Source organism: Ylistrum balloti, unplaced genomic scaffold (genome assembly GCF_031769215.1).
Source record: "Ylistrum balloti isolate Yb309-2 unplaced genomic scaffold, AGI_CSIRO_Ybal_v1 Utg370346, whole genome shotgun sequence".
Lineage (NCBI taxonomy): Eukaryota > Metazoa > Mollusca > Bivalvia > Pectinida > Pectinidae > Ylistrum > Ylistrum balloti.
Genome location: NW_026782248.1, coordinates 372,793 through 396,665, shown reverse-complemented (window position 1 = coordinate 396,665; position 23,873 = coordinate 372,793). Strand labels below are relative to the sequence as shown.

The following is a 23,873-nucleotide window of genomic DNA, read 5'->3' as shown; positions in this document are numbered from 1 at the left end:
TCTCGCTTCACAAAAGTTTGTTGAAAGACTCGCAAGTGAAAAACGACTGCAATAAAAGCAACAAAGAGACCTCCGACAAGTCAGAAAGATGTTAATGCAAACTCCAATTCGTAGCAACTAGGGTAAATATTAACAAAATGCACACATACATATGATGAGATCCATGAAAAAAGTACAATAACAATGCAACGCATGTAGTGTACGAGATGGAAAGAATCGAAAAACCTTTTCGGCTGTACTATGATTCCATGTTCACTAAGGTTGCAATAGTGTGACGAGATGGTAAAAATATCATAGAAAAAAGTACACAAGATGGTCACAATACTCCGAAATAATAAGACAAGTTACTCTGGAAGTGTTTAATGGTTCATCGATGTGACCCTCCATTTAACTCTTGGTCAATCCAAGTTAGTAATGTCACGTTCTCAAACGAGAACAAGGTATACAACAGCAGAATCACCGCGCAAAAACTAACCAGCATAAAACGCGTCCAATTTGAAACTTACACAGTGAAATAGAATTTTTCCTTATTAGGTCGTAAAACCTGCTTATACTCTTCATGAACTTGCAAGATTTTGAACATGGAATTTGTTGTAACTAATCCAAATGTATCTGTATTGTTATAATTAATCTAAATCAAAATACCTTTATATTGTCAGCATATGCACCAGTCTTATACTTAAAACGTCCTTCTCAGTTATAGTATTATTCACAAAATTCTTTGACATTGTTCTCTTTTTAGGAACGTGACAGTATCTGTATTGTTATAAGTTTATATGTCGGTTGTTATTGACGAAACATAAGATGCTAACAGTTCCTTTATCTTTTAACATTCTTATATGTTTCACTTTGTAAATACTTTGTTTATCTGTATATTCTCGGTTCATCGGATATGACCTTGACGTAAAACAATGAACATGTTATTTTCTGTATTGTTTAAGAGCGGTAGTCAGATCAGAAAAACTGAGAGGGTTTTACAGAAATGGTTTTAGCCTCGGTTTGGATATTTAATGTAATATACAATAACAGCAAATAAAAAATAATTGATATATGATACATATTTAATAAACATGGTAAAATCAATAAAGATAACGTGCAAAAATTTGAATTTATATAATATTTTCCTTGCGACATAGGTCTAAATCCGACTTTGCAGATATTTGCAGAAACCCATTACTGACATCACAAGGACACGTGACGTCTGTGTCATCCTCCAGTGAGTATGGTTCCATCGACCCTAAGAATGTGTACGACGCCTCGAGATCACTACTGAACACTACCGAACAGACACTCAACAATAAAACTGTCCTAAACGGAGCTTGGGTGGCCGCTACTAACGACAGAAATCAATATATACAGGTAGATATAGCGTCAACACTTACGGACAAGTACAGAAATATATACAGGTAGACATAGCGTCAACACTTACTGACAAGTACAGAAATATATACAGGTAGACATAGCGTCAACACTTACTGACAAGTACAGAAATATATACAGGTAGACATAGCGTCAACACTTACTGACAAATACAGAAATCAATATATACAGGTAGACATAGCGTCAACACTTACCGACAAATACAGAAATCACTATATACGGGTAAACATAGCGTCAACACTTACCGACAAATACAGAAATCACTATATACAGGTAGACATAGCGTCGACACTTACTGACAAACACAGAAATCAATATATACAGGTAGACAAAGCGTCAACACTTACCGACAAATACAGAAATCACTATATACGGGTAAACATAGCGTCAACACTTACCGACAAATACAGAAATCACTATATACGGGTAAACATAGCGTCAACACTTACCGACAAATACAGAAATCACTATATACAGGTAGACATAGCGTCAACACTTACTGACAAATACAGAAATATATACAGGTAGACATAGCGTCAACACTTACTGACAAATACAGAAATCAATATATACATGTAGACATAGCGTCAACACTTACTGACAAATACAGAAATCAATATATACAGGTAGACATAGCGTCAACACTTACTGACAAATACAGAAATCAATATATACAGGTAGACAAAGCGTCAACACTTACTGACAAATACAGAAATCACTATATACAGGTAGACATAGCGTCAACACTTACTGACAAATACAGAAATCAATATATACAGGTAGACAAAGCGTCAACACTTACTGACAAATACAGAAATCAATATATACAGGTAGACAAAAAGGTAGTGAAATAGAAATGTGTCAGTAATAACTGACAAAACAGAACTGAACATGGACAATAAACGAACAGATAATGGAGACATATGGACCTGCTATATTGTATATTCAAAGCATGAAAAATAGTTATTTCTATCAGTTAGTCTACAGTAAGTATAACAAGTTCCAAGGGTTTACGACAATCCCTTCTCTCCTCTATTTTTCTGTATTATTGAATGCAAGTCTAGGTTAACAAGACTGCCAATGCTTTCTCTTGGAACTGTGACATATAATCTTAAAAGTCGGTTCTGATAAAAAAAATTACTTCAATGTATGGAGTGTGTTGTGTCACACTCGGAAGAGTTACATAGAGTATTAACATACGAGTTAAATCTTACTATTGCAGGTGAACTTCAGCGCGCCACATTTACTGAGGGGTGTGACCACCCAGGGAAGGAATGGATGCTGTAAGGACTGGGTTACCAAGTACGCTGTCCACTACAGCTACGACTGTCAACACTGGGTAGCTGTGGGTGGGGCAAACGAAACGGTAGGTGTAGTGGACAGAACAGCCAAAATAGTAGGTGTATTGGGCAGAACTGCCAATGTGACAGGTGTTGTGTTAAAAACAACCGAAATGCCAGTTGTAGTGGACAGTCGAAATGACAGGTGTAGCGAACAAAACAGTCGAAATGATAGGTGTAGTAGACAGAACAGTCGAAATGATAGGTGTAGTAGACAGAACAGTCGAAATGACAGGCGTAGTAGACAGAACAGTCGAAATGATAGGTGTAGTAGACAGAACAGTCGAAATGATAGGTGTAGTGGACAGAACAGTCGAACTGATAGGTGTAGTAGACAGAATAGTCGAACTGATAGGTGTAGTAGACAGAATAGTCGAAATGATAGGTGTAGCGGACAGAATAGTCGAACTGATAGGTGTAGTAGACAGAACAGTCGAACTGACAGGTGTAGCGAACAAAACAGTCGAACTGACAGATGTAGCGGACAAAATAGCCGAAATGACATTTGTAGTGGGCAGAAAAGCAGGATTGAGCGTTTTAGTATGAAGAACAGCCGAAACGGTAGGTATTGCAGACAGAACAGCCCAAATAGCATATGTAATGGACATGGCAATGGTTGGTATAGGAATAACTTCTGCCTATTTTTAATATGATTTGTGAACAGTATATTTAAAGGACAAATGTATCTATCGCTTTCATAATTATTTCTGTAAAATTGAATAATTGACTGATACTTATTTTATCGGGAAAAAAAATATAAATTAGGTTTAAACATGAAAACTTCATATTTACTTTCTGTTAGTTGTTTACCGGAAATACTGACCAGGACACACCCGTCACCAGTGACCTCGGCTGTCCAATCTGGGCCCGATGTGTACGAATCTATCCTAGACAGTGGCACAAAAATGTTGCAATGCGCATTGATCTTCTCGGCTGTCCAATAAAACAACTTCCAGGTATGTTTAAGAAAAAAAAATAAAATAACAACAAAATCTTTATACAACGTATAAACTCAAGTAATTTGGAGTGAGACCATGCGTTCCGGTAGGGTAAGCGTCTTCTGCTTTATGTACAATGTAGATATTGGTCAATTCAAGTAAGTTATATCACGTTGTACAATTAAAACAAGGTAAACGACTATGGAAACACCAGGCATATCAAAGAGTATCAAACACGTCCAACTATAAATCACATTAGGAATCAAAACATCGCACATATGTGTGGTTTATACTGAATTATGTGGCTAGTGCACAGTATCATTTAAAATTTGACTTTTTTCAATCACTTTGTATTTTCTTCAGTAGCCTAACAGGTTTCAAAATTTAGGCTTTTAGTAAAACTGATGAGTCCTAGAAGGATGAAACAGCTGTATTGTATAGTATCACTGACTAGTCCTTGAAGGACGAAACAGCTGTATAATGTAGCATCACTGACGAGTCCTAAAAGGACGAAACAACTGTATGATATGGCATCACTGACGCGTACTAAAGGGCGAAACAGCTGTTTGATATCACTGCATCACTGAAGGACGCAGCTGTTTGATGTAAAGGGCGAAACAGCTGTTTGATGTAGCATCACAGACGCGTCCTATAGGACGAAACAGTTTTATGATGTAACATCACTGAAGAGTCCTAGAAGGGCGAAACAGCTGTTTGATGTAGCATCGCTGACGCGTCCTATAGGATGAAACAGTTTTATGATGTAGCATCACTGACTAGTCCTAGAAGGACGAAACAGCTGTATGATGTACCGTCACTGACGCGTCCTAGAAGGACGAAACAGCTGTATGATGTAGCATTACTGACGAGTCCTAGAAGGACGAAACAGCTGTATGACTGTTTGGCTCTTGTATCTAACTCTAAATTTGTATTGAAATTTGCTGTTTCCTCCAATATCTACAATCCTCTATTTATATGTCCTAAAGAAATACATTTTATAAAAATATTATAAAAATGCATCTGTTTATTCTGTCATGTCGATTAACAAATAAAACGTTTTTCTCGTCTTTTGTGATAGACCGAGAGATGGATCAAAGAACTAGAAAAAACAAACAAACAAACAAGACATGGAATATAGAAAAAAACTCAAACACGTTTTACTTTACGTAATTTCAAAGTGTAGAACATCATTTAATCAAGTATGTTTAGCATTTTCAACTCCCATAGATGTTTTGCCTGGCGACGCTATCATGGGTTTATTATTCACATTATACATGTAGGAAGAGGGTACGTCAGAATAGATTTGACAGTAAGAGAATATTCGCCTCGGGCAACTCTCAGACCGGGACATTTGAGGGATTTCCGATCAGTCTAAAATTCACTCGGACCACACTAAATGATTATATTAAGTTATGGTTCAGTGACTGAATCTTAAGGATCGCTATTTTGTTGTCTGACCTTCTTTTGAATTTTCGTTTCTGCATCTGGATGATATATTTAGTCATTTAACTAAATATTTTTGGTGTATGCTACTAACGTTTCTGCAAAAAAAATGTATACATAGCCCACAGAGAAAAATGCATGCCAACCTAGCCAAACAACCTTTAATTACAAATTCAGTATAAAAGGGCAAAATATAAACAAAAGAAAGATTTACATGTAGACCCATAGTAACCTAACAAGGCGATCAGGACCAGGTAAGATCCAGTGTCTTCCTCTTCATTGACCATGTAAATCCTGGCCAATGTCATGTTTCCAAATGAAAACAGTAAACACCAGGCAACATACCAGCATCAAACACGTCCAATATCGCACATCGCCCCGTTAAAAATACATGTCTCTTTACGTTTAAAACCATGTTTATATAACATTTAAGAATATCAACAAACACCGCGCATTAACACACAATAAAAGTGGTGACAAGACCGTTTGTTCTTACGCAAGCCTTATCGTATTACTTAATATCGACAAATACAAACACTGGAGTTTATAAGTTTCACCTAGAAACTATGAAATGCCGATTTTGTTAAATGACAAATTAGATTAAAAAAAAAAGGATATGTAAGAAAACAACGTTAATTTGGCATTTAAAGATCTGAGAAAAAAATTAACTAAATATCGATTCCAATTTAATTTATTCTACAAAATTTCCAGCATCAACGATTGCAACGCCTACCGCCACGACAGCGACTTCTGTAGGGATCTCGGCCACTACCAACACCGCTACGTATTGGACTTCGTCGACCCATATAACGCCACCTCCAAGAATTCCTGCAGCTTTCTATAACACAAAGGATCCCATCGATTGCAGGTTTTCACTTAGCACCTTCAACTGTTCGATTCCCATCGTACATCAGCATTGCCCTTTCTCTTGTGGTATGTATAATTCTGTATTTGAACACGAAACAATATCAAATTGTTTTACAAACTCAGAATCAGAATCCATGTCGCGATCATAGGAAAAACACCAGCTTACTTAAAATGAAAAATATAAAACATATTTAAGAAACTTTTACACAGAGAAAAATTTTTATCTTTAACCCGTCATCGTTGAAACAAGGAAAATATATATAAAAAAAAATACTCTGTGATCCTCGACAAAGTGTAAAGAGAATAATTCCTCTGGAAGGGTTAGGGCCATGAATGAGCAAAAATCAGAACCATGTTCAGCATGTTGAGGAAATACTGATTTTTTATAATGTCTATTCAAGGTGTATCGAAGAAAAGAAGTATGGCCGAAAATCTACTACCTTAAGAAACGAATATTCATAGATATAAGTAATACTTATTTATTGATGATTTAATAACACACCACCAATTAAGAAAGATATGATATTGTTCATATGAGATTGTTTTAATGATATGCTCCAGCTGGGCGATTTTCCACGACTCCAGTTGTCACTACAACCATGGCTTCTACTTCTTCTGGAACATCTTCGACGGGTGGACCTACATTTTCTACGTCCTTTTCTTTATCGTCTACCACCACATCAACATTGACGTCTTTGCAGAGTAGACCTCCGACATCACCTGGAAGAACTACTTTAAGCACGCCAATGAATTCTAAATCAACTTCCGGAACGTCTTCATCAGGTGTTAATTCTACGTCACCACTGCCCTCAATTACATCAGGAACATCTTATTCTACATTATCTGGACAAACAACGCCACAGATAGCTGTTCAGAGTAATCCACACATCACATATACAGTCGTGTATCCTACAGCATTGTCAACTCGTCAGATCAGTATGTATCTGTACAAACACACATCACATATACAGTGGTGAATCCTACAGCATCATCAACTCGTCAGATCAGTGTGTATCTGTACAAACACACATCACATATACAGTGATGTATCCTACAGCATTGTCAACTCGTCAGATCAGTGTGTATCTGCACAAACACACATCACATATACAGTGGTGTATCCTACAGCATTGTCAACTCGTCAGATCAGTGTGTATCTGTACAAACACACATCACATATACAGTGGTGTATCCTACAGCATTGTCAACTCGTCAGATCAGTGTGTATCTGTACAAACACACATCACATATACAGTGGTGAATCCTACAGCATCGTCAACTCGTCAGATCAGTGTGTATCTGTACAAACACACATCACATATACAGTGGTGTATCCTACAGCATTGTCAACTCGTCAGATCAGTGTTGATCTGTACAAACACACATCACATCACATATACAGTATCAGTGTCACATATACAGTGTGAATCCTACAGCATCGTCAACTCGTCAGATCAGTGTGTATCTGTACAAACACACATCACATATACAGTGGTGTATCCTACAGCATTGTCAACTGGTCAGATCAGTGTGTATCTGTACAAACACACATCACATATACAGTGTCGATCCTACAGCATGTCAACTCGTCAGATCAGTGTGTATCTGCACAAACACACATCACATATACAGTGGTGTATCCTACAGCATTGTCAACTGGTCAGATCAGTGTGTATCTGTACAAACACACATCACATATACAGTCGTGTATCCTACAGCATTGTCAACTCGTCAGATCAGTGTGTATCTGTACAAACACACATCACATATACAGTGGTGTATCCTACAGCATCAACTCGTGTGTGTGTATCTGTACAAACACACATCACATATACAGTGGTGTATCCTACAGCATTGTCCTACAGCATTGTCAACTGGTCAGATCAGTGTGTATCTGTACAAACACACATCACATATACAGTGGTGAATCCTACAGCATCGTCAACTCGTCAGATCAGTGTGTATCTGTACAAACACACATCACATATACAGTCGTGAATAACACAGCATCGTCAACTCGTCAGATCAGTGTATATCTGTACAAACACACATCACATATACAGTGGTGAATCCTACAGCATCACATATACAGTGCATCGTCAACTAGATCAGTGTGTATCTGTACAAACACACATCACATACACAGTGGTGAATCCTACAGCATCGTCAACTCGTCAGATCAGTGTGTATCTGTACAAACACACATCACATATACAGTGGTGTATCCTACAGCATGGGCAACTCGTCAGATCAGTGTGTATCTGTACAAACACACATCACATATACAGTGGTGAATCCTACAGCATCGTCAACTCGTCAGATCAGTGTGTATCTGTACAAACACACATCACATATACAGTGGTGTATCCTACAGCATCATCAACTCGTCAGATCGGTGTGTATCTGTACAAACACACATCACATATACAGTGGTGTATCCTACAGCATCAACTCGTCAGCAGTGTGTATCTGTACAAACACACATCACATATACAGATCAGTGTGTATCAGTGTGTATCTGTACAAACACACATCACATATACAGTGGTGTATCCTACAGCATTGTCAACTCGTCAGATCAGTGTGTATCAGTGTGTCAACTCGTCAGATCAGTGTGTATCTGTACAAACACACATCACATATACAGTGGTGTATCCTACAGCATCGTCAACACACATCGTCAGATCAGTCAGTGTGTGTATCTGTACAAACACACATCACATATACAGTGGTGTATCCTACAGCATAACTCGTCAGATCAGTGTGTATCTGTACAAACACACATCACATATACAGTGGTGAATCCTACAGCATTGTCAACTCGTCAGATCAGTGTGTATCTGTACAAACACACATCACATATACAGTGTGTATCCTACAGCATCAGTGTGTGTATCTGTACAAACACACATCACATATACAGTGGTGTATCCTACAGCATCGCCAACTCGTCAGATCAGTGTGTATCTGTACAAACACACATCACATATACAGTGGTGTATCCTACAGCATCGTCAACTCGTCAGACAATCTGTACACACATCACATATACAGTGGTGAATCCTACAGCATCGTCAACTCGTCAGATCAGTGTGTATCTGTACAAACACACATCACATACACAGTGGTGTATCCTACAGCATCGTCAACTCGTCAGATCAGTGTGTATCTGTGCAAACACACATCACGTATACAGTGGTGTATCCTACAGCATCGTCAACTCGTCAGATCAGTGTGTATCTGTACAAACACACATCACATATACAGTGGTGTATCCTACAGCATTGTCAACTCGTCAGATCAGTGTGTATCTGTACAAACACACATCACATATACAGTGGTGAATCCTACAGCATCATCAACTCGTCAGATCAGTGTGTATCTGTACAAACACACATCACATATACAGTGATGTATCCTACAGCATTGTCAACTGGTCAGATCAGTGTGTATCTGTACAAACACACATCACATATACAGTGGTGTGCATTGTCAACTCGTATCCTACAGCATTGTCAACTCGTCAGATCAGTGTGTATCTGTACAAACACACATCACATATACAGTGGTGTATCCTACAGCATCGTCAACTCGTCAGATCAGTGTGTATCTGTACAAACACACATCACATATACAGTGGTGTATCCTACAGCATTGTCAACTCGTCAGATCAGTGTGTATCTGTACAAACACACATCACATATACAGTGATGTATCCTACAGCATTGTCAACTGGTCAGATCAGTGTGTATCTGTACAAACACACATCACATATACAGTGGTGTATCCTACAGCATTGTCAACTCGTCAGATCAGTGTTGATCTGTACAAACACACATCACATATACAGTGGTGAATCCTACAGCATCGTCAACTCGTCAGATCAGTGTTGATCTGTACAAACACACATCACATATACAGTGGTGAATCCTACAGCATCGTCAACTCGTCAGATCAGTGTGTATCTGTACAAACACACATCACATATACAGTGATGTATCCTACAGCATTGTCAACTGGTCAGATCAGTGTGTATCTGTACAAACACACATCACATATACAGTGGTGTATCCTACAGCATTGTCAACTCGTCAGATCAGTGTGTATCTGTACAAACACACATCACATACACAGTGGTGAATCCTACAGCATCGTCAACTCGTCAGATCAGTGTGTATCTGTACAAACACACATCACATATACAGTCGTGTATCCTACAGCATTGTCAACTCGTCAGATCAGTATGTATCTGTACAAACACACATCACATATACAGTACACAGCATCATCAACTCGTCAGATCAGTTCACATATACAGTGGTGTATCCTACAGCATTGTCAACTCGTCAGATCAGTGTGTATCTGTACAAACACACATCACATATACAGTGGTGAATCCTACAGCATTGTCAACTCGTCAGATCAGTGTGTATCTGTACAAACACACATCACATATACAGTGTTGTATCCTACAGCATTGTCAACTCGTCAGATCAGTGTGTATCTGTACAAACACACATCACATATACAGTGATGTATCCTACAGCATGTGTCAACACACATCGTCAGATCAGTGTGTATCTGTACAAACACACATCACATATACAGTGGTGTATCCTACAGCATCACATATACAGTCAACATCGTCAACTCGTCAGATCAGTGTGTATCTGTACAAACACACATCACATATACAGTGGTGAATCCTACAGCATCGTCAACTCGTCAGATCAGTGTTGATCTGTACAAACACACATCACATATACAGTGGTGAATCCTACAGCATCGTCAACTCGTCACATCTGTACAAACACACATCACATATACAGTGATGTAACTCGTCAGATCAGTGTGTATCTGTACAAACACACATCCTACAGCATTGTCAACTCGTCAGATCAGTGTGTATCTGTACAAACACACATCACATATACAGTGGTGTATCCTACAGCATCTTCAACTCGTCAGATCTGTGTGTATCTGTACAAACACACATCACATATACAGTGGTGTATCCTACAGCATCGTCAGATCAGTGTGTATCTGTACAAACACACATCACATATACACACAGATCAGTGTGTATCACAAACACACATCACATATACAGTGGTGTATCCTACAGCAATGTAAACAGGTCAGATCAGTGTGTATCTGTACAAACACACATCACATATACAGTGGTGTCCTACAGCATCCTAGATCAGTGTGTATCTGTACAAACACACATCACATATACAGTCGTGTATCCTACAGCATTGTCAACTCGTCAGATCAGTATGTATCTGTACAAACACACATCACATATACAGTGGTGTATCCTACAGCATCGTCAACTCGTCAGATCAGTGTGTATCTGTACAAACACACATCACATATACAGTGGTGTATCCTACAGCATCGTCAACTCGTCAGATCAGTGTGTATCTGTACAAACACACATCACATATACAGTGGTGTATCCTACAGCATCGTCAACTCGTCAGATCAGTGTGTGATCTGTACAAACACACATCACATATACAGTCAGATCAGTGTGTATCTGTACAAACACACATCACATATACAGTCGTGTATCCTACAGCATCGTCAACTCGTCAGATCAGTGTGTATCTGTACAAACACACATCACATATACAGTGGTGAATCCTACAGCATCGTCAACTCGTCAGATCAGTGTGTATCTGTACAAACACACATCACATATACAGTGGTGTATCCTACAGCATCGTCAACTCGTCAGATCAGTGTGTATCTGTACAAACACACATCACATATACAGTGGTGTATCCTACAGCATTGTCAACTCGTCAGATCAGTGTGTATCTGTACAAACACACATCACATATACAGTGGTGTATCCTACAGCATCGTCAACTCGTCAGATCAGTGTGTATCTGTACAAACACACATCACATATACAGTGGTGAATCCTACAGCATTGTCAACTCGTCAGATCAGTGTAGCACACCTCTAATAGCTGTACATAGTAATCCACCCGTATCAACAACTACTACGAGTCACAGTACTATATCGACAACGTCTTCACCCCAGTCTAGTACAACAGTGTCAACACCGATATCTAGTACAACAGCATCAACATCAGTGTCTAGTACAACAGTGTCAACACCAGTGTCTAGTACAACAGCATCAACACCAGTATCTAGTACAGCATCATCAACATCAGTGTCTAGTACAGCATCGTCAACACCAGTGTCTAGTACAACAGCGACCACCCTAGTGTCCAGTACAACAGTATCAACACCAGTATCAAGTACTGCATCTTCAACACCAGTGTCTAGTACAACAGCGTCAACACCTGTGTCCAGTACAGCAACATCAACACCAGTGTCTAGTACAACAGTGTCAACACCAGTGTCTAGTACAGCATCGTCAACAGCAGTGTCTGGTACAACAGCATCAACATCGGTGACTAGTACAACAGTGTCAACTCCAGTATCAAGTACTGCATCATCAACACCAGTGTCTAGTACAACAGTGTCAACACCAGTATCAAGTACAGCATCGTCAACACCAGTGTCTAGTACTACAGTGTCAACACCAGTGTCCAGTACAGCAACATCAACACCAGTGTCTAGTACAGCAACATCAACACCAGTGTCCAGTACAGCATCGTCAACACCAGTATCAAGTACAGCATCGTCAACAACAGTATCTAGTACAACAGTGTCAACACCAATGTCTAGTACTACAGTGTCAACACCGATATCTAGTACAACAATGTCAACACCAGTGTCCAGTACAGCATCGTCAACACCGGTGTCTAGTACAACAGTGTCAACACCAGTATCTAGTACAACAGTGTCAACACCAGTATCTAGTACAACAGTGTCAACACCAGTATCTAGTACAACAGTGTCAACACCAGTATCAAGTACAACATCGTCAACACCAGTGTCTAGTACAACAGTGTCAACACCAGTGTCTAGTACAACAGTGTCAACACCAGTGTCTAGTACAGCATCGTCAACACCAGTGTCTAGTACAACAGTGTCAACACCAATGTCTAGTACAACACCATCAACACCAGTGTCTAGTACAAAAGTGTCACCACCAATGTCTAGTACAACAGTGTCAACACCGATATCTAGTACAGCAGCGTCAACACCAGTGTCCAGTACAGCATCATCAACACCAATGTCTAGTACAACAGCGTCATCACCAGTGTCTAGTACAACAGTGTCAACACCAGTGTCTAGTACAACATCATCAATACCAGTGTCTAGTACAACACCAATAACATCCACCACGACGTGGTCTTCTTCGGCGTCCAGTTCATCATTTACTTCCACGCAATCCTCTGCACAGACGTCCAGCGTAAGCACACCTCTAATAGCTGTACATAGTAATCCACCCGTATCAACAACTACTACGAGTCACAGTACTATATCGACAACGTCTTCACCCCAGTCTAGTACAACAGTGTCAACACCGATATCTAGTACAACAGCGTCATCTCCAGGGTCTAGTACAGCATCATCAACATCGGTGTTTAGTACAACAGTGTCAACACCAGTGTCTAGTACAACATCGTCAACACCAGTGTCTAGTACAACAGTGTCAACACCAGTATCTAGTACAACAGTTTCAACACCGGTGTCTAGTACAACAATGTCAACACCAGTGTCCAGTACAGCATCGTCAACACCAGTGTCTAGTACAACAGTGTCAACAACAGTGTCTAGTACAGCATCATCAACAGCAGTATCTAGTACAACAGCATCAACACCAGTGTCTAGTACAACAGTGTCAACACCAGTATCTACATCCACCAGTGTCACAGAACACCAGTGTCTAGTACAACAGTGTCGTCACCAACACCAGTATCTAGTACAGCATCGTCAACACCAGTGTCTAGTACAACAGTGTCAACACCAGTGTCTAGTACAACAGTTTCAACACCAGTGTCTAGTACAACAGTGTCAACACCAGTGTCTAGTACAAAAGTGTCACCACCAATGTCTAGTACAACAGTGTCAACACCGATATCTAGTACAGCAGCGTCAACACCAGTGTCCAGTACAGCATCATCAACACCAGGGTCTAGTACAGCATCGTCAACACCAGTGTCTAGTACAACATTGTCAACACCGGTGTCTAGTACAACAGTGTCAACAGCATCAACACCAGTGTCTAGTACAACACCGGTATCTAGTACAACAGTGTCAACACCAGTATCTAGTACAACAGTTTCAACACCAGTGTCTAGTACAACAGTGTCAACACCAGTATCTAGTACAACATTGTCAACACCAGTGTCTAGTACAACAGCGTCAACACCAGTGTCTAGTACAACAGTGTCAACACCAGTGTCTAGTACAGCATCGTCAACACCAGTGTCTAGTACAACAGCGACCACCCCAATGTCCACTACAACAGTCTCATCACCAGTATCTAGTACAGCATCGTCAACACCAGTGTCTAGTACGCCAGCATCAACACCAGTGTCTAGTACAACAACGGTATCTACTACAACACCAATAACATCCACCACCACGACATCTTCTTCGGCGTCCAGTTCATCATTTACTTCCACGCAATCCTCTGCCCAGACGTCCAGCGTCAGTACACCTTTAATAGCTGTACATAGTAACCCACTCGTATCAACAACTACTACGAGTCACAGTACTATATCGACAACGTCTTCACCCCAGTCTAGTACAACAGTGTCAACACCGATATCTAGTACAACAGCATCAACATCAGTGTCTAGTACAACAGTGTCAACACCAGTGTCTAGTACAACAGCATCAACACCAGTATCTAGTACAGCATCATCAACATCAGTGTCTAGTACAGCATCGTCAACACCAGTGTCTGGTACAACAGCGACCACCCTAGTGTCCAGTACAACAGTGTCAACACCAGTATCAAGTACTGCATCTTCAACACCTGTGTCTAGTACAACAGCGTCAACACCAGTGTCCAATACAGCAACATCAACACCAGTGTCTAGTACAACAGTGTCAACACCAGTGTCTAGTACAGCATCGTCAACAGCAGTGTCTGGTACAACAGCATCAACATCGGTATCTAGTACAACAGTGTCAACTCCAGTATCAAGTACACCAGTGACATCAACACCAGTGTCTAGTACAACAGTGTCAACACCAGTATCAAGTACAGCATCGTCAACACCAGTGTCTAGTACTACAGTGTCAACACCAGTGTCCAGTACAGCAACATCAACACCAGTGTCTAGTACAGCAACATCAACACCAGTGTCTAGTACAACAGTGTCAACACCAGTGTCTAGTAAAGCATCATCAACACCAGTGTCTAGTACAACACCAATAACATCCACCACGACGTGGTCTTCTTCGGCGTCCAGTTCATCAATTACTTCCACGCAATCCTCTGCGCAGACGTCCAGCGTAAGCACACCTTTAATAGCTGTACATAGTAATCCACCCGTATCAACAACTACTACGAGTCACAGTACTATATCGACTACGTCTTCACCCCAGTCTAGTACAACAGTGTCAACACCAGTATCTAGTACAGCATCGTCAACACCTGTATCTAGTACAACAGTGTCAACACCAGTATCTAGTACAACAGTGTCAACGCCAGTATCAAGTACTGCATCTTTAACACCAGTGTCTAGTACAACAATGTCAACACCAGTGTCTAGTACAGCATCGTCAACACCAGTGTCTAGTACAACAGTGTCAACACCAGTGTCTAGTACAACAATGTCAACACCTGTATCTAGTACAACAGTGTCAACACCAGTATCTAGTACAGCATCATCAACATCGGTGTCTAGTACAACAGTGTCAACACCAGTATCTAGTACAACAGTTTCAACACCGGTGTCTAGTACAACAATGTCAACACCAGTGTCCAGTACAGCATCGTCAACACCGGTGTCTAGTACAACAGTGTCAACAGCATCAACACCAGTGTCTAGTACAACAGTGTCAACACCAGTGTCTAGTACAGCATCGTCAACACCAGTGTCTAGTACAACAGTGTCAACACCAATGTCTAGTACAACACCATCAACACCAATGTCTAGTACAGCATCGTCAACACCAGTGTCTAGTACAACAGTGTCAATACCAGTATCAAGTACTGCATCATCAACACCAGTGTCTAGTACAACTGCCTCAACACCAGTGTCCAGTACAGCATCATCAACACCAGTGTCTAGTACAGCACAGTCAACACCAGTGTCTAGTACAACAGTGTCAACAACAGTGTCTAGTACAACATCATCAATACCAGTGTCTAGTACAACACCAATAACATCCACCACGACGTCGTCTTCTTCGGCGTCCAGTTCATCATTTACTTCCACGCAATCCTCTGCGCAGACGTCCAGCGTAAGCACACCTCTAATAGCTGTACATAGTAATCCACCCGTATCAACAACTACTACGAGTCACAGTACTATATCGACTACGTCTTCACCCCAGTCTAGTACAAAAGTGTCAACACCGATATCTAGTACAACAGCGTCATCTCCAGGCTCTAGTACTGCATCATCAACACCAGTGTCTAGTACAACAGTGTCAACACCAGTATCAAGTACTGCATCGTCAACACCAGTGTCTAGTACAACAGTGTCAACACCAGTGTCTAGTACAGCATCGTCAACACCAGTGTCTAGTACAGCATCGTCAACACCAGTGTCTAGTACAACAGTGTCAACACCAGTGTCTAGTACAACAGTGTCAACACCAGTGTCTAGTACAACAGTGTCAACACCAGTGTCTAGTACAGCATCGTCAACACCAGTGTCTAGTACAGCATCGTCAACACCAGTATCTAGTACAACAGTGTCAACACCAGTATCCAGTACAACAGTGTCAACACCAGTGTCTAGTACAACAGTGTCAACGCCAGTGTCTAGTACAGCATCGTCAACACCAGTGTCTAGTACAGCATCGTCAACACCAGTATCCAGTACAATAGTGTCAACACCAGTGTCTAGTACAGCATCGTCAACACCAGTGTCTAATACAGCATCGTCAACACCAGTGTCTAGTACAGCATCGTCAACACCAGTATCTAGTACAACAGTGTCAACACCAGTATCCAGTACAACAGTGTCAACACCAGTGTCTAGTACAACAGTGTCAACACCAGTGTCTAGTACAGCATCGTCAACACCAGTGTCTAATACAGCATCGTCAACACCAGTGTCTAGTACAGCACCGTCAACACCAGTATCTAGTACAACAGTGTCAACACCAGTATCCAGTATAACAGTGTCAACACCAATGTCTAGTACAACAGTGTCAACACCAGTGTCAAGTACAACACCAATAACATCCACTACGACAGGTCATCTTCAACACCAGTTCATCAATTACTTCAACACCAATCCTCTGCGCAGTACAGTCCAGCGTCAGCACACCTCTAATAGCTGTCTAACTACATCACCCGTCAACACCAGTGTCTATACAGCAACGTCAACACCAGTCTAGTACAAAAGTGTCATCACCAGTGTCTAGTACAACAGTGTCAACACCAGTGTCTAGTACAACAGTGTCAACACCAGTGTCTAGTACAACAGTGTCAACACCAGTGTCTAGTACTGCATCGTCAACACCAGTATCTAGTACAGCATCGTCAACACCAGTGTCTAGTACAACAGTGTCAACACCAGTGTCTAGTACAACAGTGTCAACACCAGTGTCTAGTACAACAGTGTCCACAACAGTGTCTAGTACAGCATCATCAACAGCAGTATCTAGTACAGCATCAATCACACACTACGACGTGTCTTCTTCGGTCCAGTTCATCAACACTTCCACGCAATCCTCTGCGCAGACGTCCAGCGTAAGCACACCTCTAATAGCTGTACAAACTAATCCACCCGTATCAACAACTACTACGAGTCACAGTACTATATCGACAACGTCTTCACCCCAGTCTAGTACAACAGTGTCAACACCGATATCTAGTACAACAGCGTCATCTCCAGGGTCTAGTACAACAGCATCCACACCAGTGTCTAGTACAACATCATCAACACCGGTGTCTAGTACAACAATGTCAACACCAGTGTCCAGTACAGCATCGTCAACACCGGTGTCTAGTACAACAGTGTCAACAGCGTCAACACCAGTATCCTTTACAACACCGGTATCTAGTACAACAGTGTCAACACCAGTATCTAGTACAACATCATCAACACCAATGTCTAGGACAGCATCATCAACACCAGCATCTAGTACAGCATCGTCAACACCAGTGTCTGGTACAACAGCATCAACATTGGTGTCTAGTACAACAGTGTCAACACCAGTATCAAGTACTACATCGTCAACACCAGTGTCTAGGACAGCATCATCAACACCAGCATCTAGTACAGCATCGTCAACACCAGTGTCTGGTACAACAGCATCAACATTGGTGTCTAGTACAACAGTGTCAACACCAGTATCAAGTACTACATCGTCAACACCAATGTCTAGTACAACACCGTCATCTCCAGTGTCTAATACAACAGTGTCAACACCAGTATCTAGTACAACAGCATCAAGTAAAATGTCAACTCCAAATGTAACGACGAAATCGATGAACCCGACGACGATTAATCCACTAAACATACAAACGTCAATAAAAACAACATCAATGAAGTTAACAACAATATATTTGACAAAGAAACCTAAGCTTACACCGCCACCACAAATCCCTGCATCAATTTTCAATCCCAAGGATCCTGTTGATTGTAAATTTGCACTTAGCAAATTCTCATGTTCGATGTCACTTGTGCGACTCCATTGTAAATATTCTTGCGGTAAGTGTAACATTTAGTTTAACAATCTACTGCAGATATGGTCAATGATTAATTTACTGTTAAGTAATATAGTAATATAGTAAGAAATATTTTTAACAGCGGAACAAGTTTAAGTACGATATCAATGAAAATATATCCCCATGAAAATTTCTGAATTGGCAGTAATTTATCAAGAAATGTACAAATATTTAAAGCAATTGACACAGATAGTTTTTATGAAACAACCAGTTAGCTCACAATTACTGAATGCTTCATTAGTCATAGCCGTATTCAGTAAAAATCAGTAACACTTTCTATTATTACTATGTCTGACAAAGAAGCAAAATAACGAATCACAATTACATTCACTGATATTTGGATTTTCTTTTCCTTATTTGTACACTTTCCTTTGACCCTCTGTTAATGTACCTATCATGCTTTTGAATAATACAGTATATCTTATTGTATTTTTATATTATGGATGAAGATTCACCACAAAATTATTCAAATTAGGCCTTTATTCAACGATTAACTATTAACACTATTTACTTATTGGTTGTGTGAAAAATAGGACACAGCCATGTTTGGAACATCAGCCGAAAACAGCTGGTATAATCATGAAAGACAAATGAATAACACCTTCCAATACAAGTTGCATAGGGTACAATAGAGCCGAAAACAATCGAGAAAAAATATGAGCCATCTGACGTCGTACCTCTTGGACTCATCAGTAACGCTAAGGGTTTAAACTGCATTTCATTTGTGTTAATTGCCATTTGTTTTATCCAGCCGGACGATTCTCCACCACAACCAGACCTACAAGTAAACTTCCTGTCACAAGTCCTTCAGTATTAGTGGCCCTTACGACAAAGAAACCTGTGCCAACAACAGGACCTCTATCCTCTAGTACACCTGCACGAACATCAGCGGCAACTACGTCAATAACAACGCAATATTTGACCAAAGTTCCGAAAATTACCCCGCCTCCTCGAATACCAGCTTCCAATTACGACACAAGAGATCCAGTTGACTGCAAATTTTCCCTGAACACCTTCAGTTGTTCTATATACGTGGTTCGTCTGCACTGTAAATATTCCTGTTGTAAGTATACATCCAATTAATGTCAATTGAAATTGTATGTTTTTGTTCATTTATTTTGGCTATTTTCCATTAATGCTACACTCTCTGTAGTTCTCAAATCGGTGTACGGTGCGAATGATGATTGACTACCATTTTGGCATGTCCAACAACTCTGTGGATGGTTAAGAGTTTTTGATACCATGAATCGATTTTGTTGTGATTCTGATCATAGTTTGTAATATTAGTGGGTATATAATTTCGCTATGTTTGAATATTTGAGTTCAATCGATACTACTTCTGGGTAAAACTTGGAAAATTATGTTATTTAGCTGCATACACTGATTATAATTTATAGCCATATGGAAAAACTGGAACAGTCATGGAAGACTAGACCTTGCAAAATTTAACACCGTTGGAAAATAATTCAATGCATGCTGGAAAATAATATGATGCAAATTATCACAAATAATTTTGCATCAAAAACTTATTAAAAGGAAAACACATTTTTAAAAACTTGACTTTAATAAAAGTTACGTGCATGTCGTTAAAGTATTGATATCATTTAAATTATCAATATTTCAGCGAAAACAACGATTGCATCTAATACAGTGCCTCAGCCCACAGCACGTAAGTATATTTTGTTTCCGAGCATATTTACCCCTAGTTTTTTTACCTAAAGTATTATTGTAATTTGTGTTACGATCCGCCCTTATTATTTTGTACAATTATTTAGTGATTATATGTATTGATCGTAATTTTCATTTTTTTTTCCAGATGTACCTGTTGGATGATAATTCTATTCGTATCACCTGCTAATGAATTCAAAACTTCTCTGCATAATTATATAATTAATTGTAAATAATGACATTATATTCATATAAAATAATATATTGATCTTCTCATTTTTGTTTGTATTTGTTAAAAGAGTTGTAACACATTATTTCCCTTTGTATTAAATAAATATACCTAGGAAACAGTTTTGCGTGTTACCTCATATAATACAGCATATTTTACGATCAGAATTAAATTTCAAAATTACGTTACACATTCGCAATAAGACGTCACAATTGAGAACAGAAAGAGAGTCGAAGGGTAAAATGGATTCTTTTCTGTAAAATTTCACAAAAAATTGATCTATGTGATGGAAGAATATAAGATTTAGAAAAAAAAATCCGAAGTTATATTTTGCCGAGTTGTGAAACCTGTCATGTAATGTAATGATATTTATTTGGCAAGTGTTGAGAGTAAGAACATGCATGAGGACTGATATAAACTATGAGGATTATATCGAAAGTAGGGTAAAGAAAGACAAAACCCTTTGACAAGTTACGTTTGCATATCTGTCCCGAGCCAAACTGCATATATTTCATTACACCTAGGGTTGTATATGTACCATGAATTATGTACATCCTTGGATGTTTCTTTAAAATCAGACTTTGTTTACCAAGCGCTATCATTGCGCTGAATTATACATGACGACGCAAGCTATAATAATTAATCCGCGTTAAAATAAAGGTCCAAGCTTCAAAGGATATAACAGCAGTTTTATGAATTTTCAAAAAAAAATATTGTTACACCGATTTAAGTCACCAAGTTTAAAGTAGATCATAAGGTTAGTATGGGGATTGATATGCGTGTGCTTAATTACAGGTGCTTTTCCTCAATGCCTTACAGTGAAAGCAGATGTTACAAGTTCGTCAAATCGAACTAAACCTGCTAAGGCAAAACAATGCTGTATTTCTTTTAGAAATGACAGTATATCTACGTAAAATCATATTGTTTTCATTAAACATCTTTCTGATAAAGAAACAAATTAGGTACGAACTGTTTAACACTGTGTAGGACACGAGATAATAGTAACGACTATTTTATCAAATTAACGTTCCTTTCCAAAAACAAAGAAACAATGAAAAAATAAATAAAAAAAAATAAGAAAGAATGAAAGAGAAAATTATCACCAAGCAACAAATCATCTACAATATTGCAATCTTTGAGATAGTAAATAGTAAATCAAACGAAACAAAACATCGTTTTTGTCAAAATAAAACATTTTTTTATTTGAAGTGTCAGTTGTTTCATACAATGTATGTTTATTATATATCTAACTAGCCTGGTGTTGACATGCAAACAAGCTTATCACTGAATATCTGTTCAGTGTAACAAGTACGATATGACATAAGAAAAATATACTGAATTACATATATGATTGTAAGTGGTGCTATTATGTCAATCGCTACGTTGCCAAAACATGCAAATTAACTGTTCTATATGATCTCGAACGAGCTGAAAAAACACGCAATAACATTTACCTTCAGATTGAATGAGACTTAATTTGTGAAAATAGACATGAACATATATAGCTTACAAGGTCCATAAATAATACTGTACAAATTATAGCCCCTTATCTATAATCATTATTTCAAACAGTAAAAATGAGTTTGAGTTTGAATTTTTGATTTCTTGTTGTTATTTGCTTTAGCCTAATTGAATCTTCTATGCCTTGTTTTCCGGGAAACGGCACACTGATTTGATTATGTTGTATAAAACAGTCCTTTTTCCGATATTAATTATTAACAAGGCCAACTTCACTTTTGGGTGGCAATTTATTACAAGCTACATGAAAAAAAACTAGTGAAATTTAGGGTTTCGACTTTTTCCTATTCATTGATAGTAACATGCCCACTTAAAGCCTTGTTACCTTACGTCCTGCTTCATTGGTCAAACTACTGTGATGATATTTATGGCCTACGGTTGTATGGTACAGTGTTAGAAGAAATTCTACGAAGCAATGTGGTTCCAATGCTACATTCCATTTCTATCCTAAATGAACAAAGAAAACAAACAAGGAACGAAAAAATGATAAAGGTAAATTACATCGTACAATCAAGTGATGAAACGTGTTGGTATTCAAATAAACGAGGAAATTTGCAAAACTCAGTGAAACGCCTACGTTCAATGCTGTGAATAAGTGTTCATATGCGATATTTATCTAGAGCTGGTAACAGCAGGAACAGTAAACCTAACTGTAAAATACAACCGAAACAAATTGTAGTGCTGTTTCATCATAAAGTTAGTCGCTTTTTGTTGAAATATGAAATAGCCTTCCAGCTGATGTTGATTACAATATCCGTAAGTGCTAACGTGTGTTTGTAAAGCGCTCCTGTATTATTGATCATAGCACATAGTTACATTCAAACCTATTCAATATCTCTTTTTATTGATGAACAGGGACGATGAAGTTGGCGCACCAGCTGAGTCATCATTCTGAATCAATTTTAACATCCAATAATGTGTGAATGGTTGAAATATCAATTGTCCCTCGTTTTACTTACAGTAGAGTAGTTTTACACGGGAGTAAAATGTGTCCTGTTGATAAAACAATTGACTTCAAACTTTCGTCCATTCACAAAATAATGATTTGTCGTCTAGATTCGGTCATTTGCACTCTGTTCTTGAAAATGGAAGCAGATGTTTGAATTCAAGATAGATAACTTCTCAAACTATATTATACCAAATTGACGGATTTCATAAAGAATATCGCGTTTTCTTGTCCACATTTTGTAATAAAAATGCATGATACAAAAGCATACTTAAGTCACGAAAACAGTCGGTCCTATGCTTTATGTTTTTGTTTAAGGGTATAGATGTCTGATATTACGGCCTCCTGGTCTTACAGCAGACGAGGACTATGGTGTGTCAGACAAGTCATATGTCTAAACTGATCTTCATGCTACATGTATATTTCCAGTCGAACTATTCCACGTTATATTATACAAGCACATCACGATAGTATCCAGAAACGTTATAGAATCAGATCCAAGGTGTCTGTTGACATTCAGGTCATACGAATCAATAAAGATAACATCAAACTCCACTCGATAACAATAATACAAATATCATTACGTTACGGAATTAACGTGCCGCAAATGAAACCAAACAGTTAGGTTAAAATTCAACAGTTTGATAACAGCAAATAAATTCTATGCAGTAAAGTTACAAATATTGTGATGGTGTACAGAGCTAACTACTAATTATCAAAAGTAAGAACTTATCTTTTCGTGGAAGTCCTCC

The 23,873-nt window shown here is 39.0% G+C and overlaps 1 protein-coding gene across 1 annotated transcript; it reads left to right on the top strand.

Moving 5' to 3' along the window:
- The first annotated feature begins 892 nt into the window (after window positions 1-892).
- Window positions 893-20,593, top strand: LOC132553737 (uncharacterized). The gene is made up of 15 exons (XM_060218009.1): window positions 893-903; window positions 1,137-1,359; window positions 2,603-2,746; window positions 3,523-3,676; window positions 11,925-12,755; window positions 13,614-13,737; window positions 13,773-14,792; window positions 15,027-15,217; window positions 15,383-16,522; window positions 16,733-17,057; window positions 17,620-17,698; window positions 17,873-18,743; window positions 19,512-19,808; window positions 20,385-20,429; window positions 20,577-20,593. The coding sequence occupies exons 1-15, from the start codon at window positions 893-895 to the stop codon at window positions 20,591-20,593; spliced, it is 5,472 nt and encodes a 1,823-aa protein (XP_060073992.1).
- The last annotated feature ends 3,280 nt before the right edge of the window (window positions 20,594-23,873 follow it).

Bases quoted from the DNA above. Each gene is read 5' to 3' on its own strand.
- LOC132553737 (XM_060218009.1), top strand. The intron at 16,523-16,732 runs GTACTGCATCGT...CGTCAACACCAG, and splicing joins AGTGTCAACACCAGTATCAA to TGTCTAGTACAGCATCGTCA. The intron at 19,809-20,384 runs GTAAATATTCCT...TCAATATTTCAG, and splicing joins ATACGTGGTTCGTCTGCACT to CGAAAACAACGATTGCATCT.